At 50.8% G+C, this 16,673-nt stretch overlaps 1 protein-coding gene across 4 annotated transcripts in view; it reads left to right on the top strand.

Moving 5' to 3' along the window:
- MIDEAS (mitotic deacetylase associated SANT domain protein) overlaps positions 1 to 16,673 on the top strand; it is a 1,134,261-nt gene that overhangs the window by 877,695 nt on the left and 239,893 nt on the right. For all 4 annotated transcript variants that reach the window (XM_069638766.1, XM_069638765.1, XM_069638767.1 and 1 more), the window contains one exon: positions 13,913 to 14,016. In XM_069638766.1, coding sequence (XP_069494867.1) covers positions 13,913 to 14,016 — 104 coding nt within the window. The remainder of the gene's footprint in view (positions 1 to 13,912; positions 14,017 to 16,673) is intronic.

Consider the following 16,673-nt stretch of genomic DNA (forward strand, 5'->3'; position numbering starts at 1 on the left):
CAATCAGTCTTATCTGACACGCTGAAACATTTTTTTGCAATTAAACCGATGTGGGGAGGAAAGAGGCAGGCAGAAGAACTGACTGATGCAGAAATATTGGCAGGCTCGGAAGCCTGTCGTATGTCGGTCGGGGAAACTCTTGTGGATACACTACAGGAACTTTCAACAGACATGTCTCCAAAAGGGGATAAGGCAAATGATGAAAGCCCAGCCCAAAGGGGCGGGGAGAGTCTGTCTGGAATACAAATACCCACAAGATGGATCTCCACTACTCAAGAGCGTGGGGGACCTGCAGTAGGTACTATGGATGGAACACCTCAGAAGCCTAATACAAACCTGTTAGAAGAACAAGGGCTAGTCATGGTCGTGTCATCAGCATTGGAACCGGATTCATGTTTGAAGCCAGCCAATGGAGAGAGGAGGAATGAGTAGGTAAACGTGAAAAGCAAATTAGCCTTAGCATTTGAGCTCCAAAATGAAAGGGGTTCTACAATAGAAGCCCTGGGAACAACCTTGCCAAATGAGGGGGCTCAATCCCGGAACAGTTTGCGGATGGGGACTGAAGAAAATGAATTGCAGAAAGTGGGCAGGATAATGAAAAAGAATGATGAAAAGAAGAAAAAAAAGAAATTGGAACTAACTCTTCAGCACGGGTTGACTTTGGAGATGACCCCCTCCCCCCCTTAAGTGAAATTCCAACCCCCCAACCCCCCGAGGCTCTATCCAAAAAAGTGGATCTGATGTCCATTATGTCCACGGTTGCAATTGCGTTAGCCCCCTTTTGCAAACTATATGAGGCAATGCACGAAGCCCTGAACGTCAATACAGCAATAATGTCATCCATGCATACAAAACTAGTCAATCTTGAGGGATATATTGAAGCCAAAAACCAAGAGTATCAGATACCAAATAAAATCAAATCCAACTAGCTCAACACAAACAAGAGTTCGAGACTAAACGGAACAGACCTTGAACGTGGCCAAATCGGCTAGTACACAAACAGAGGCCACGGCTTTGATAGAACATAATGGGAGTGCAATTAAAGCCCCGGAAGTCTCACTCTTAGAACTCCAGCCTAAAGTGCAGGTAACTGCACAAAAGAAATCAAGAATGAATGGGGCTATCGTAAGGAACAAGGGGTCCCTGGCATTAATTGAGCCTGTACCTCAGCAAATCTCACAGCAAAATTCAGGCTGCAACTCAAATGGAGATCAAATTGCATCCTACGGTATTTTTGGCCAAAAGGGGCTACCCGCAACAACTGAGGTGAGGGTATTTCGAGGAAACAACAAGCCTTCTATGGGAAAAAACACAAGAGTAAAGACTAAGGGATCCCAAACGTCCTTAGCAGATGTTCGTAAAGTCAAAAACCTGATAAGCCCGACTGTAAGCACAAGAGAAAAAAGGGGCCCAGTGCTAGAGCCAGTGAGACTGGATACTGGGGTTGTAAACTTGGAAGACGAACAGATGCAAGACTTACTGGAATTAAGCGTCCATCCAATTGAAGATTCTGAATCGGAGTTAACACCCTTGCCAGCCACAAAAAGGAAAATGGATGTCGTACAGGATGAACTAAAGAAAATGGAACCTAAAAAGAAAAAATGGATAAGGGAAGCAAGAAGAGTGCAGCCAACAAAAGCGCATGAGCACCAATCTACCCAACACTTGGAACATACAGGGAGAATTACCCCGCAGGGAAGTCTAATTCAAGAAGAAGAAAAAAACAAGTGCCAAAGAGGTAAGTCAGATCGAGATACAAGAAATCCAGAAGTAACTCCAGGAGACACAAGAGAAGGGGTGAAATGATAGGGAGGCACTCCTCCCCGGCCAGAAGGCCATGGGTAAGTCGGGACCGAAATCGAAAAAAGGGTCAATAACAAGGAGGAGAAGTCTATATGGACTGTTGAGAGAAAGACAGACAAAGAGAACAGCCCACAAGATAAGAGTATCTATAGACTAGAAGTGATTTCCGACAGGAAAAAATATAGTACTCAATCGGAGAAAGGTACTACAACTGTATGACCAAATTGCAAGTCTAAAAAACTTGCATTCAAGAGATATCGTGATTCTTGAACCAAGGAAGGAAGACCGCAAAGAATGCTCCTACTGACATATTGAAGCAGCAGACGTAAGGAGCCTTTTCAGAAACTCAATAGGTGATTTCCTAAGGTTGGGTTATGATTTTAAGGAGAAACCTGATACAAAGAGTCATAAGATCGATAAGAAGTTAGAGGGAGAAAGACATATGATCAGAATGGATCAACAGGAAAGACGGAGAAATAAAGAACTGAAAGACAGACCATAGAAGTCACACTTGGATGTTAAGCCATAGTCGGAGCGGAATTCTGCGTATGCAGGAACCCCATTCACCTTTTGCTAAGCCACGTAGGATACTTTCATTAAACAAGCATGATAGTTCTCCCTACGAAAAAAACAAGAGATTTCCACGAGGCCCTGGTTTGGGGGGAACGAATAGAAATGAAAAAAAGCCGAATAAAGACCAAGAGGCACCGCGATCCCATCCAAATAGGAGTGGACTGGGAAAAGAGCAAAAAGCATATCCAAAGCAGAACATCTGGACTTTGAGAGTCCAGAAAAACGACACATTTTTTTAGCCACCAACTTCGAAAATAGGGGGGCTTCCGGAATTTAAATAGGGTTAAGTTGATGGATCGGAAGTGCCTGGGAAGTATGGAATGTGCTCTTTGAACACCTGTGGATTTGGCCGTTTGACTACAGTCTCGGATGTCGACCTCAGAGACTTTGACATTGTGTGTCTCCAAGAGACCTTACAAACTACAAAGCCTTGTCTGGATGGATATGATTTGGACCTCTCCCCAGCAGTCAAGGGGGCCGCCGGCAGGCCTATTTCAGGGATCCTAATTGCGATAAGAGCGGGCAGTGGGCTAATGCTGGACGTTATCCTTCAAGCAACAGAATTAATCCAAGCGGTAGTGCTCTTGTGGGCAAGACAGAATAGCCGAGAAAAATCAAGCATACCTAAAAAGATCCTCCTGATTAATACTTATTGGAATCCGGCCAGAACGGACGATGACGAATATCGACAGGTGATCGAGTATATCCTTGAAGATGCTAATGCCCTACATAAAATTGACTACACAATAATCACAGGAGATCTGAACACAGTATGTCTTGAAGACGGTCCCCGTTTGAGATCTTTCTCACATGACGGGGAAACAAATTGAACTGCCTAATGGGTGCATATGACATGCATAACCTTCACAAAACACAAAAGAATCAAATTGTATCGGTTCTGACATGGGAAGGTAAAGGTGTGGGTCTTATGATAGACCACACCTTTGTCTCAAGAAAATTCTTGGATTTAATCAATTAGTTTGAAGTGGTAAGAACCTCTAATAGTGACCACAATCCTCTAATAACCCTTTGGAAAGGGATAAAGGGGAACAAAGAAAGATTACCAGGTGATCTTGAATCCTGTAATGGGAACACATGCCTGAGGCTGAGCGAGAAAGAAATTGTCTTAGTGACGTCGGACTACCATCACGCAAGAGAGAAGTGGGGGGGAAAACAGGCACAGAAGTGTTTGATTACCAGCCCTTCCTCAAAATATATAAAGCTTCTAAATCACAAGACAAAGAGTCAGAAAATTCAGAAACCCAGGTCTACAACAAAGTTTTAGTTGGAAAAAGGCGATTGGTTAGACAAAGCAAACGTCTGGCGGATTCAACAAGAAATCTTTCATTAATAACAAAAGCAATTGAGGAGGAAAAGAACTAGAAATCGTGGATACGGCATCAAAGAGTTCATTTATATCGAGCTGACTTGGAGGCAATGTTACGCTCCCTGAGTGGCAAAAACTCTAGGGCCTTCTGGACCCTTAATGAGCCAGGCTCAAAGGAATTAACACTGGATAATAACGTGGCGGAAAGAGCATGGACCATACATTTCAACAAACTATATAAACCTTTGGGGAAACAAAAGTCCACCTGACTCAACACCAGCCAAAGTGCATTGGAAGATTGCCAGCGATAAGAAAACCATTGAAGAAAAGATCAAAATGTTAAATAATTCATGTGCACCGGGTCCTGACGGGATAACTAATTACCATCTAAAACAGCACCCGGAAGCTTGGGCATCCCTGATGAGCGAGATTTTGCAGGACTGTGTCGAGTGCATTGCAATCCCCTCAACATAGAGAAAGGCCAGCGTAGTGCTGATTTTTAAAAAAGGTGACAAGACTGACCAAAGGCAATATCGTCCAATTGCTCTTTTGGACACAGTTGGTAAGATATTCGGTTCTCCAGCATGGGGTCTGGCATGGATTCACATGCTCATGAATATTCCCCGTCGTCAGGCTGGGAATCCTCGGTAAAGAAAAAACCAGTATCAGTTTCGTTTCTGATCTGTCTTTCGTAGTAATAACCAATCACTGGTCTCTGCGTCATACTGACCACAGCCAATGACTGCCCTCTACCTAAGCACCGCCTCTGGCAGCCATCTTCAGATTTTTACCGCACGTTCATGTGTTGGGATCCTCGTGCTATTGCTCTCGAGCGTTAGTGCTTTTTTTTCGCGCTTTTTCACAAAAAACTTCAATTCTTTCGGTCAAAAGAGCCTCAAGCTCCACCGATCCTACATCCGATCAACGGGGACCCGTGTCGGATTCGTCTGTGCCCCTCAAGGGTGAAGATTTCGTCGAGCTACACTTCGGAGGACTCCAGAAGCTTCTCAGGCCCGGTCTCGGAGATGGCCCAGGAGAAGGGAAGCTCGACGCCCGGAAAGCTGTTCAGGGTCTGCCCTGGATGCCAGCTGCAGAACGTCTTTAAGGAAGACGAACACTCTTTCTGCCTTTACTGCCTTCATGAGGACAAAACGCACGTGGAGAAGGACTGTGCGTTTTGCGGCAACATGTCGGAACGGACCATGAAGGACCGTCATCAACGTCTCGCCAACTGGCTGGAGGGTAAGAGCCCGTCTGGCGAGAAGAAGAAGAAATCCGAGCGGTCTTCTAAGACCTTTGAGGGCGCCCCGGCGACGGGGGCCCAACATAAGGCCAAGCACCGCGAGTCCGCTGGCACCGGGAGCGCCGAACGGTCGGGCTCTACGGGCGCCAGGCAGGGCGCACCCTCCCCGGCACCATCAACCACGAGCCAACGCTCTGGGTCGGGTAAGAGGAAGGCCGAGCACCCGGCGAAGCTCCTGGAGAGGCCCCGGTCGAGCTCTAAGGCAGAGGAGGAGCGTGGCAGTGCCCCCTCCCTCAAGGATAAGGTGGTGAGCGCACCTAAGGTGGTGAAGGCCTTGATCCATCCGACCAAGCCCTTTATCGAAACGGTCGCGGCGGCCCTGGCTCAGCCTGTGGAGGCTGCGCCAGTGGTGGCGACCTCAGGGCCCAGAATCTCCCTGCCTCCTCGGAGGGAGTCTTCTTTTGTGCCCATCGATAGGACCCCCGTGAAACCCTCCGTGGGGAAGAAGAAGGGGGGGGCAGGGCGTCGTCGTAGATTCGGCCTCAACCTCAGAAGAGGAGCTGATCGAGGTCTTAAGCCACGGCCTAGGCGTGGAACAAGGCCAGCCCGTCGGAATGGACCCCGACGCGGGTGACGACGACGACATCGTCGAGGATACCGACGGGGCCCCTGCTCGCCCGTCGGATTCCCCTCTGCCAGCGCCGCGAGACAACTCGGCGGCCATTTTGTTGGCCATACAGTCCTTATGCACCGAGATAAGGACGAGGCTACCGTTACCGACGGAGGAACCTCTCCCGTCGGGGGATCCAGAACCGGGACCTTCTGGTGTTCCCCCTACCAAGAAAAGAAGGATCCATCCTCCACCTCCTTTTCAACCGTCGCGCCCCGTCCAGCCCTCCTCCCCGTCCACCCGAGGGGATGATACGGGGACTGACACGGCAGCGACGGGTACGGACGACGAGGCATACGACGAGGATTTTCCGTCGTCGCCTCCCACCAGGGCTTCTCCGCCCGACGAGATCGGATCTTTCCACTCCATGATCTCCAGGGCTTCCGAGCTTTTCCAACTCTGCCCTGGGGAGAAGAAAAAGGAAGGCTTCCTTTATCAGCGGCGCGAGGCCAAGAGGAAGACGGTCCTCGCAGTGCCTCTGTTGGACGACATTTGGGATGAGGGCCTTTCCCTCCTCAAGAACCCTTCCACTACGCCAGCTAGAAGAGACCGGTACGAGAAAAAGTACCGGGTCCCGGACACGGCCCCCCTATGCCTCCGGGCGCAGCCTACCCCGGACTCCGTCGTCTCCGCGGCAGCCAGGAAGAAAGCGGGGGGGTGCGGCCTCCACATCGACTTCCCCGCCGGACGGCGAGGGAAAGAAATTGGATGCTATGGGACGTAGAGTCATCTCGTCGGCAGCGACGACGATTAAAGCGGCCAACGCCTTGGCTATCGTGGCCCGCTACGACAGGGAGCTCTGGTACAAGATAGCTCCCCTGCTGGATTTTCTGCCGGACGACAAGAGGGCGGAGGCCCTGGAGATCCTCCAGGAAGGTGAAGTGGCTTCGGACCACGCCATCACCGTGGCGACGGACATCGCCGACGCTGGGCAACGGCGTTTGCCTTAGACGTCGTGGATGGCTCAAAGCTACGGACTTTCGGCAGGACGTCCAGACCAGAGTCCTGGACATGCCCTTCGACGGGAACAACCTGTTTGGGAAGACAGTGGACGATTCCCTTCAGGCCATCAAGGCGGATACTGAGACGGCCCGGGCCCTTGGAGTCCTGCAGCAACGACGGACGCCCTTTCGGAGCGGCGGAGGCAAGGGCGCCTCCAAAGGTTCCGGCGGCGGTTTCGCTTCCTACCGTCAAGCGGCCCGCTCGTCGTCGCAAGAGGCCTACAGAGGACGAGGCAAGTCTAGCGGACCCCGCCGTCGTCGCCAAGGAGGTCAAGGCGGCAAGGCCGCGTCCAAGCAGGATTGAACCGGCCGTGGGGTCGGGCCCCCACCGAAGCACCCCGGTGGGAGGCCGGCTGGCGGGCTTCGTCAGCGTGTGGGAGTCCATCTCCACCGACCGTTGGGTGCTGGACGCCCTGGCCCGGGGCCACGCGCTCGCGTTTCAAAGAAGGTGCCCGCGCGTCTCCCCCGTGGCCAGGAAAGAACTTCACGTCCCTCAACTTCTCCTGGAGGTAAAGGCGATGCTCAGAAAGGGCGCCATCGAACTCGTCCCAAAGAGGCTTCGGGGCTCCGGAGTCTACTCGCGATACTTCCTCGTGAAGAAGAAGACGGGAGGATGGCGCCCCATCCTGGACCTGCGACGGCTGAACAAATTCATCAAGGCGCAGAAGTTCCGGATGGTCACCCTCCAGCACGTCCTGGGTCAACTGGAGGAAGGAGACTTCCTATCGTCGTTGGATTTGGAGGATGCCTACTTCCACATTCCCATCCTAAAGGGGCACCGAAAATTCCTCAGGTTCGTGGTCCAAGGGCGTCATTACCAGTTCAAAGCCCTTCCCTTCGGACTACGGTCGGCACCCAGGGTATTCACCAAGTGCCTCGCACCGGTGGCGGCGCAGCTGCGCCGCGAGGGGATTCACGTCTACCCCTACCTGGACGACTGGCTCATCCGCGCCAAGACGAAGGAGCTCGCCGTGGTCCACACGGCAAGGACCGTCCAACTCCTCACGGACCTGGGATTCTCCGTGAACTACGCCAAATCCCACCTGGTGCCCGCGCAAGTCGCACTGTTTCTGGGAGCGAGGCTCGACACAGTGTCCCTTCTGGCCTCCCCGTCGGAGGAGAGGACCAGGACCATCTTGGGCAAGGTGCAACGGATGTTGGTGGCCGACGCGGCCAAAGTGAGATCCATCAAGTCCCTCCTCGGGATGATGTCTTCCTGCATCTACCTCATTCCCATGTGCAGGCTCCGGATGCGCCCGTTGCAAGAATTCCTGGATGCGCGCTGGATCCAGACGACGGGCAGCTTCGAGGAAAGGATCAAGCTCGACGAGAATTTCCGACGAGCGATACGGTGGTGGGGCACCCGCGCGCATCTGACGGCGGGCATGGACTTCCAGACCCCAGCCCACCAGGAGACTGTGACCACGGATGCCTCCCTGGAAGGGTGGAGAGCGCACACCGAAAATCTGCACGCAAGGGGACTCTGGCTCCCGACGGAGAAGTCCCTGCATATCAACGTCCTGGAGCTCCGTGCAGTGTTTTGAGCCCTCAGGTCCTTCCTTCCGTCCCTCAAGGGCAAGGTGGTGAGGATCTTCACCGACAACACCACCACCATGTTTTACATCAGGAAACAGGGCGGAACCAGGTCCCCAGCGCTGTCCAAGGAGGCGCAGGACCTGTGGCATTGGGCCGTCGCCCAAGGGATTTTTCTGGTGCCGTTTCATCTGGCAGGGATAAAAAAACACCATCGCCGACTCACTCAGCAGGGAGCTGCGCTCGTGCCACGAGTGGGAACTACGGCAGGATCTGGTGGATCGCCTCTTCCGACGGTGGGGCACACCCCAGATCGACCTGTTCGCGACGGCGACGAACACCAAGTGCCGGAGGTTCGCCAGCAGGTTTCCCCAGACGAGGAGCATGGGCGATGCTTTCTCGTTCCCCTGGGAGGGCCTGTTCCTCTACGCGTTCCCTCCCTTGCCTCTGCTAATCCGGCTCGTCAACCAGCTCAAGAGGTCACGGTGCAGGATGATCCTCGTCGCACCTGCGTGGCCGAGGCAGATATGGTTCCCGGACCTTCTGGACTTGTCAGCGTCCCCGCCGATCAAGCTGCCGGCGGACGCGGATCTACTCTCCAGGGAAGGAGGCGCCATCCTCCACCACGACCCGAAGTCGCTGAACTTGCAGGCCTGGCTCCTGCAGCGCTAGAGTTTGGAGGATACGACATACCGGCCGATTGCAGAGAGGTTCTTGCAAAGGCCAGGGCGTCCTCGACTCTTAAATGCTACGGACACAAATGGAAGAGGTTCTCTGTCTGGTGCCACGCACAGAAGATTAACCCTCTACGGATTACGGCTCCCCAAGTACTGCCGTACCTGCTGACGCTGGCCAAGGCTGGTTTGGCACACGCGTCCATCAAGATTCATCTTGCTGCGATCTCCCGATACACCAGAACCACGGGGCGGACGTCCTTGTGGTCTCATCGTCTGGTGAAAGAGTTCATGAAGGGACTGTTCAGATCGTTCCCGCCGGTGAAGGCTCCGGCCCCGGCGTGGGAGCTCAACGTGGTGCTGACCAAGCTCATGGGACCTCCGTTCGAGCCTCTGCACTCGGCCCCGTTGAAGTTTCTATCGTGGAAAACAGCTTTTCTTGTGGCCATCACCTCCGCACGACGAGTGGGAGAGATCCAGGCCCTTTCCTGCAAGGCCCCGTACTTGACTTTCCACGACACGAGGGTAGTGCTCAGGACGCACCCCTCCTTCATGCCCAAGGTACCGTCGGACTTCCATCTCAACGAACCCTTGGTGTTGCCTGTGTTCTTCCCGTCGCCTTCGTCGCCGGCTGAGAGGACTTTGCACTCGCTGGATGTAGCTAGAGCGCTGAAGTTCTACGTGGACCGCACGAAGGGTTTTCGGAAGACGTCACAACTCTTTGTGAACTTTGGACCTGTCAATCAGGGGAAGGCTATCTCGAAGGCTTCCATCTCCAGATGGCTCTCCGGCTGTATCATGTGCTGTCACCGGTTGGCAAACCGACCGCTGCCTGGCCGTCCGAGAGCCCATTCCACCAGAGCGATCGCAGCTACCACGGCGTTCCTATCTGGTGTGCCCCTGCTGGACATATGCAGGGCTGCTACGTGGAGGTCGACGCACACCTTCACGAAATTCTACTGCGTCGACCGGGATTCCAGGGAGGAGTCCAGGGTCGGCCAAGCAGTGCTGCGCAACCTGTTCGCCTGAGGTGAGCCTGGTGAGGAGGTAAGATGCTTAATGTTGAGTTGATGTGATGCTTAATGTTGAGCCTTTGCCACCTCCCGTGGTTGTGCATGTGTGTACTTCTATGTATTCTTTATTCATGAGCATGTGAATCCATGCCAGACCCCATGCTGGAGAAGGAACAAGTTACTTACCTGTAACTGTTGTTCTCCAGCATGGGTCTGGCATGGATTCACATGCGAACCCTCCCGCCTACCCCTCTGCGGCTCTTCACTTGGTCATACTGCCACTTCACGTGCTTCCAAATCTGAAGATGGCTGCCAGAGGCGGTGCTTAGGTAGAGGGCAGTCATTGGCTGTGGTCAGTATGACGCAGAGACCAGTGATTGGTTATTACTACGAAAGACAGATCAGAAACGAAACTGATACTGGTTTTTTCTTTACCGAGGATTCCCAGCCTGACGACGGGGAATATTCATGAGCATGTGAATCCATGCCAGACCCATGCTGGAGAACAACAGTTACAGGTAAGTAACTTGTTCCATCTCTAGCTTTGGAGGAGTTCCAAAAATTGACTTTTGCCTCGAACAGTTATGACCCATCACTGGGGCGTTTTGTTCGGGCCTTGGAACTTCAGTTAACATCCTCCTAATAAGTGCTCTAAAGGCAAGGGCGTTGGAAGGCAGCATGTGGCTATGCCTATGTTATGTAGACTTGGTGCAAGCCTTCGATAATCTGAAGGTCTATTTGAGTGAGAACAACATGGAACTCAATGAAACAAAAGCAAAGATAATGTCGTTTGGAAAAAAAGGTCAAAACAAGGGTAAAAAAAAGCCTTAAACTGTTTACGGAAGGCAAAAGGCTGGAGACCGTTACAAGTTTCAAATACTTAGGAAATAATTCTGAGTAACAGTAGCCTGGAAACACCAATGCAAGATCACCTAAGGGCTAAAATGCTGGCCGCTTTTCATTGATCCCAACCCTCAAGTTCTGTAGAGCTAAGGTGATTCCAAGCATAGTTTATGGAGCTGAAGCAATGCTGCTACTTCCAGACTACTTATGGTCTAGGCTGGAGGGTGTCTATTGGCGACTAGTGTTGTCTTTGCCTCAGTCAACCTCTATGGCTTTGATTCGAAGAGAATTGAGCCTGTCTTCCTTGAAAGCCATCGTCGAAAGAAACGGCCTGATGCTATATCGAAAGATCATACAACTAACTTTAAATCCAATGCTGGAGATAATCAACGGAGGCATGATGAATGAGGAAACCATAATGAGGAAACCATAATGCTCACAGCCTGGAGAGTAAAAGACAGGAGTTTACTGAAAAAAAAAAATTGAAAGTTCAGCAGAGGAACTTCTCTCTAACCCAGTGAAAGTTAACAAAAAGATTATTGAAATGGACTGGATAGAGACTTTGAATGCAGTTGAACAATTTCAACAAATTCTAGCGATCAGGAGACAGGCGGTTACAAATAACTGCTGCTTTTGTCCTCAGGTAAATCAAATTAAGACGAGAAGGCACCTCCTGCTATCTTTTACCGGCCTTGTGAAAGAAAGATCTATATGGCTTGGACCCCTGCTTAAAGACTCACGTATCCATGAAGAACAGGAGTGGTGGGTACGCTTAACAAGCGGTGAAAAGACGAACTGGGTCATCGCAGTAGTGGGGTTCTTTAAAATGATCGACTTAGATGAATAGGCGACCAAAAGGACTTGAGGGGAAAGAATTAGCTACCAGGTTATCTGTTTACTGAAAAAGTCAAAGACTGAATGAATGAAAGAGGAGAACAGTCAGGCGGCGAATGAACGCAGGGATCGAATCAGATCTGCTTTTTTACAGTTTTTCTTCTACTTTGTAAAAAATGTGAATACAATTAAATCAAATTTTAAAAAAAAAACTCTTATCCTGATAGCCCCTTAGTGTCCAGCCCGCTTCTGGTTCTCACGCCTGCCGGAAGCCCTGAGGGAGAATCCGATCCCCCTTCCGGCGGCACATGATCGCTACCAGCAGGGCATGGTCGTCCACTACTCCCCTTGCTTGCCAAGCTTAGCATCATGGTTCCTGAGCAGCTCACTCTTGGCCATATGGGGTTACCAGCAGAAAAATGGAAATAATCCAGGCAGCCAGGAAGGCATTTACCAAAGCCCAGTACAGAAACAAGTAGACAGGTTCTGTTCCTGGGCTCTGGACAAGCACATACATCCCTTGACCTGCCTCTGAACGAGATCCTCTGTGATCTCTCTATCGGGCCATATCGGAACACCCAGGTCATGCCGTTTTTCATCTCAAACCTGGTTTGTGTGCAGACACCTGGAGGGGTCTCACCAGACCCTATCCTGCTCTGGGATTTTAACTTTGTCCTTTCATCATTGACGTTCAAACCCTTTGTACCTTTGGCTTCCACTGAGCTGTAAATTCTGTCATGGAGGGCAGCACTTTTGGTGATTTCTTAAATCTGCATGCAGAGTCGGTGAGATCCATGCTATATCTGCTTCCAAGCCCTCACTTTTTTCCATAAGGACGGCATAGTTTTACATAATCACCCAGCCATTACTAAGTTTGTTTCCTCATTCTATATCAACGCAGAGGTGGTATTACCCACCTCTTTTGTGAATCCCCAGTCTCTGGCTGACTTTACTGTTGACTTGCCCAGGTGATTGTTAAAGTTTTACCCGCATTGAACTAAACGGTTCAGGAAATAAGATGCCCTTTTTGTTCCCTTCAGCAATCGGCACCCCGGCTCACGGTCCTCTTAGGCCACTATCGCCAGGTGGCTAGTCCCCCGAAACTGACATAGCTATTCCTTGCACAAGCATGAGACTCCTAAGATCATTCCTGCTCATGCCAACCAAGCCATAGTCGTGGATTTTCAGAACAATGTTCCTTGGTACATTCTTACCAGGACCACCCTATGGTCTTCACCATCTGCTTCTTGTAAGCGTTATTGCCTGGACACCAGTTCCGGGGCTGATTTTGGACAGGCTGTCTTATTCAACCTCTTGCCTACACAGTAAGGGGTGCCTCCTCCCCAAAGCCATTTCTTGCTGTGAATGGACAGGGAAACAAAGCAACTGTTTCTTACCTGGACAGGTCTTGTGGACAGCCTTCGTGCCCAGTGCACAATGTTTGGTATGGCTCGCTTTAGTTTGTGAGTTAATTTGTATTTTCAATCTGTTATGGGTATAGAAGGTCATTGTTCTAAGTTAGGCAAGATTGTTGAAGTGTTCTCTCTGAAATGTAGTAAAATATTAAGTATTTTGCAACATTCAAACCTGGCACACTATGTAAATGCATCTGCCATTAAGCAGTGCAATCCATCTTGAAAAATTACATCCCACTGTTACTCAACCACGGAGGCACTGTTAGTGAGATATAGAACGCATCTCCAAAGAGTCCAACATTTTAACAGTCCACTAAAAATTATAATTGCATCTGTTTCCAAATTATTTTTCAAATACTAACAATGTGCACAATTCACCCGTGAAGGTTATACAGAGTTACAAACTCAACATGTTTCAGGCTCTTTGAGGCCCTTCACCAGGTTTTACAGTATCTAAATAAAAGAAAATGTAAAATAACATTCAACCATTGGAACCCAAATCTCATACTATGCTGTACAGCATGATTAATGCATACCATAATCAACTGTCCTCCTTCATAATGGCTGTCCAAGGTTCGTCAGATAAGAACATTTGAATCATGACATATTTTTACATGTTTCACTCCTGTTGAAAGGCTTCATTAGAGCCTGAAAGAAGTCTACTTTGTTGCCCTCTGTATAAACCTCTGATGTAATTTATGTATGTTATTTGCTCTGTGATAGAAGAGGGATTGAAATGGGCTAATATGACCTTGTTGAGGATCGGCATAATTGTTCGGGAACCAATGAATGCAATGATTACGATCTTTAATAAATGCACCACTACCATTTTTGCATTGTGTTTTGTACAAGCCCAACATGTTGCCTTATAGCTGATTTATTTTTGTTTTTAAGTGGTGTTAAACCCCAAAGCTAAGTTTGATGCTCTGCATTTTTTTTTATATGTTCTGACATTGAGTCATTTTTCTCTTAACGAATACCAGTGGAAGCCTTGATGACTGCAGCCTGTTCCAGCATTCTCCCAGGGGGTGGCACCAATCAGGAGCTAGCTTTCCACTGCCTTCATGAAGCAAAGGGAAACATACTGGTAAGGACTTCCAGTGATTGGGCCCCTGCTACTAGACGGAATGAAGCTTATTATGGATTTCACTGTCTGATATTAATTTACTATTACAAAATGCCACATGCATGCTTTTGTACACAAGTGTTTCTAGACAAGACGGGGTTAGACAGAGGGAGGACAAAACAACGATCTTACTAGCCCTTGTGTCATTCAGATCGAACAAGTGCAGGGAAGGGATGGGGAATAGTGCTGGGGGGGATTTGGAGAAGTGCAGATAATAGAAAGTACAGCCAACAGGTGGCTCCGAAGCGCACAGAGAGGTGACTGTAGGGCTACATATACATACCACAAGTGCTAGGCGAGCCAAGAGGCAGTGCGGGTTACAACTGGACGAGCAGGGATTTGGGCCCAAGTTCAGAGGGTGGCCAGGGCGTGGGCAAGACAGGCCATCAGCATGGGGAGGAGAAGAAGAGAGAAAGCGGAAGCGAAGAGAAACATCTTGAGTTGCTTCCGGAACCGGAGGTGGTTTTGCTCAAGTTTGAGAGGGGCAGGGAGGCTGTTCCAGAGGGAGGCCCTGCCGAAGAAAGAGATCTGCCCCCTGCTTGGAAAAGCGACTGACCCGTAGTTTTCAAACACTTACTCAAAATGTTGCTCGTTATATCCAACAGGGAAATGGAGTGGTAACAATGTGGGTCATTTATCAATCCCTTTTTAAGAATAAGGCATAACTTGGGTGCGTGGCCAGCAGCATGTAGAGAAGACGTGCCTCTCTGAGCTCTCCTGCCTGATCCTTCAAACTGATCCGAAATACAGTGTCTACGAAGAGAATCCGAGGTGAAAATACTAATCGGGGGCTCATCAGAACGTCTGCTAGATGAACCTTTAATTCCACTCTGACTCGGTGCCTGATAAGGGAGAAAAACGACTGCGATGGAGTCGCTGAGAAGTTTACAAAATGGCGCGTGGCAGCGCTGAGCCTGGAGAACAGTGAACACCAGAGGCACTGCCCAAGTACGCCACGACCCAGTACATCAAGCTTTGTTTCGCACAAAAGCCGCAGAAGAGCTGATCGGCGGCGGGTAATCTCCCGATCGGGAGAAGGCTAATGTGGCGACGCAGGGCCACAAGGAGCAGCGCGCATTCGAGGACCGGCTGCCGCAGTCACCGGTAAGACCCGGTAGAACCGAGGGCATCCGAGCGGATGAGTGGAGAAAAGCTCTGCAGATACCGGCGAGACAACCCAGGCCTCCGCTGCCCATAGCCTGCCCTCCCGCCTGGCAATCTCACCTGCACAGTGTCATCCCTCGGGCTGGGGGTGATTCATCAACAGCAACGGTTCCCCCTCCCCCGAGCCAACAAGCAGATCGGCGAGGACCCGGGGAGGAGCTTGCAGGGACAGTCCCTGCGCGGCCCTGGCAGCTCCCCTCACCCACACGCCAAACACTAAAAGCAGCTGCTCGCAACGAACCCAGCCGCATGAAGGAGTGCCCTGCAGGGCATTTCATTACAACCAGATGAGATTCACCAAGCGAGGACTACATTATGGAATAAGTGCCCCCACCCTCCCAGGTCTGGACCGACAGTGGAGGCACAGAAATAACACAGCAACAGTAGGGGCAGCCTCATGACCACAGACGTGGCTGCTGTGGACCTCAAAGGGAACAGACCAGCCAAAGAGGTATTGCATAATATACAACTACACACCGAATAGCACAGTATTATGTCTGACAACACCGGACACGTCCAGCACAACCAGCATCAGAAGGTCCTCCCACCCACGTTGTACAGGAGCCCCCATACCATTGAGACTGCACCAGGGCAATTCCTACGCATACTAGCACGATAAGGTTCCAGCAACATAAGGAAGAACCACAAGCCCACCAACAAACTAGCAGCCACTGGCATGCGGCCCGCCCTAACCTATACAGAAGTCCTCAGACCGGGGGTGGTGCGGCGACCTGACGCCCTGGTATCCGGAACACTGCCAGCCATCACTCCTTGGACTACATACACTGGAGTCCAGAATTGCCCGCAGCCCTGCAAGACAGTGACCATCTCGCCAAGACACTCTCCCGGAACAGACAGCTCCCTGATGCCCGGTAGGAGGAAGAGAACGCCTGCACACCAGAAACCCTGCACATTCCAGACAGGTAAAGATTGATAACTACGCCAAAAAGGCTGACCCTGCAACAGGCCCTCCACAACAGGAAGGACACCAGGACAACACACCGCCAGAAACGGACTGCAGAACAAAACAAGACTGCCTGCAGTACACACAACAGAAACTGCTTCTAGAGTTGGCAGCTTCCCAAGTAACAATGGCAGATAAGGATAATATAAGCAGAAGGAACGCATTGCATACACTGAGCCTGTATGGGCTAACACGGACTTCAGACCACAGGTGAGTGATCCGGGCTGAGCAGCGGAGTGGCCCAGGGTGATAATGCACCACAAGTGACACGAAGTGGGGCAACCCAGAGTAATGAGATCCTAAACGATAAATGGGGTAGTCACTGAGGATCACGCAGCCCTGGGGCACTGCGCAAAGTGGAAGACAGACTGCTATTGGGAACTGCCGGGCCCAACAGTGGCACCAGGGCAGGTCCACTAGCCCTCGGGAGTGCAGACCTTGAGTAGCGGAAAAGCTATCTGGTCCCACTGAGGCAGGCCAGAGGCGGGGC

Source organism: Ambystoma mexicanum, chromosome 14 (assembly GCF_040938575.1).
Source record: "Ambystoma mexicanum isolate Mex_15411 chromosome 14, UKY_AmexF1_1, whole genome shotgun sequence".
NCBI classification, from domain to species: Eukaryota; Metazoa; Chordata; class Amphibia; order Caudata; family Ambystomatidae; genus Ambystoma; species Ambystoma mexicanum.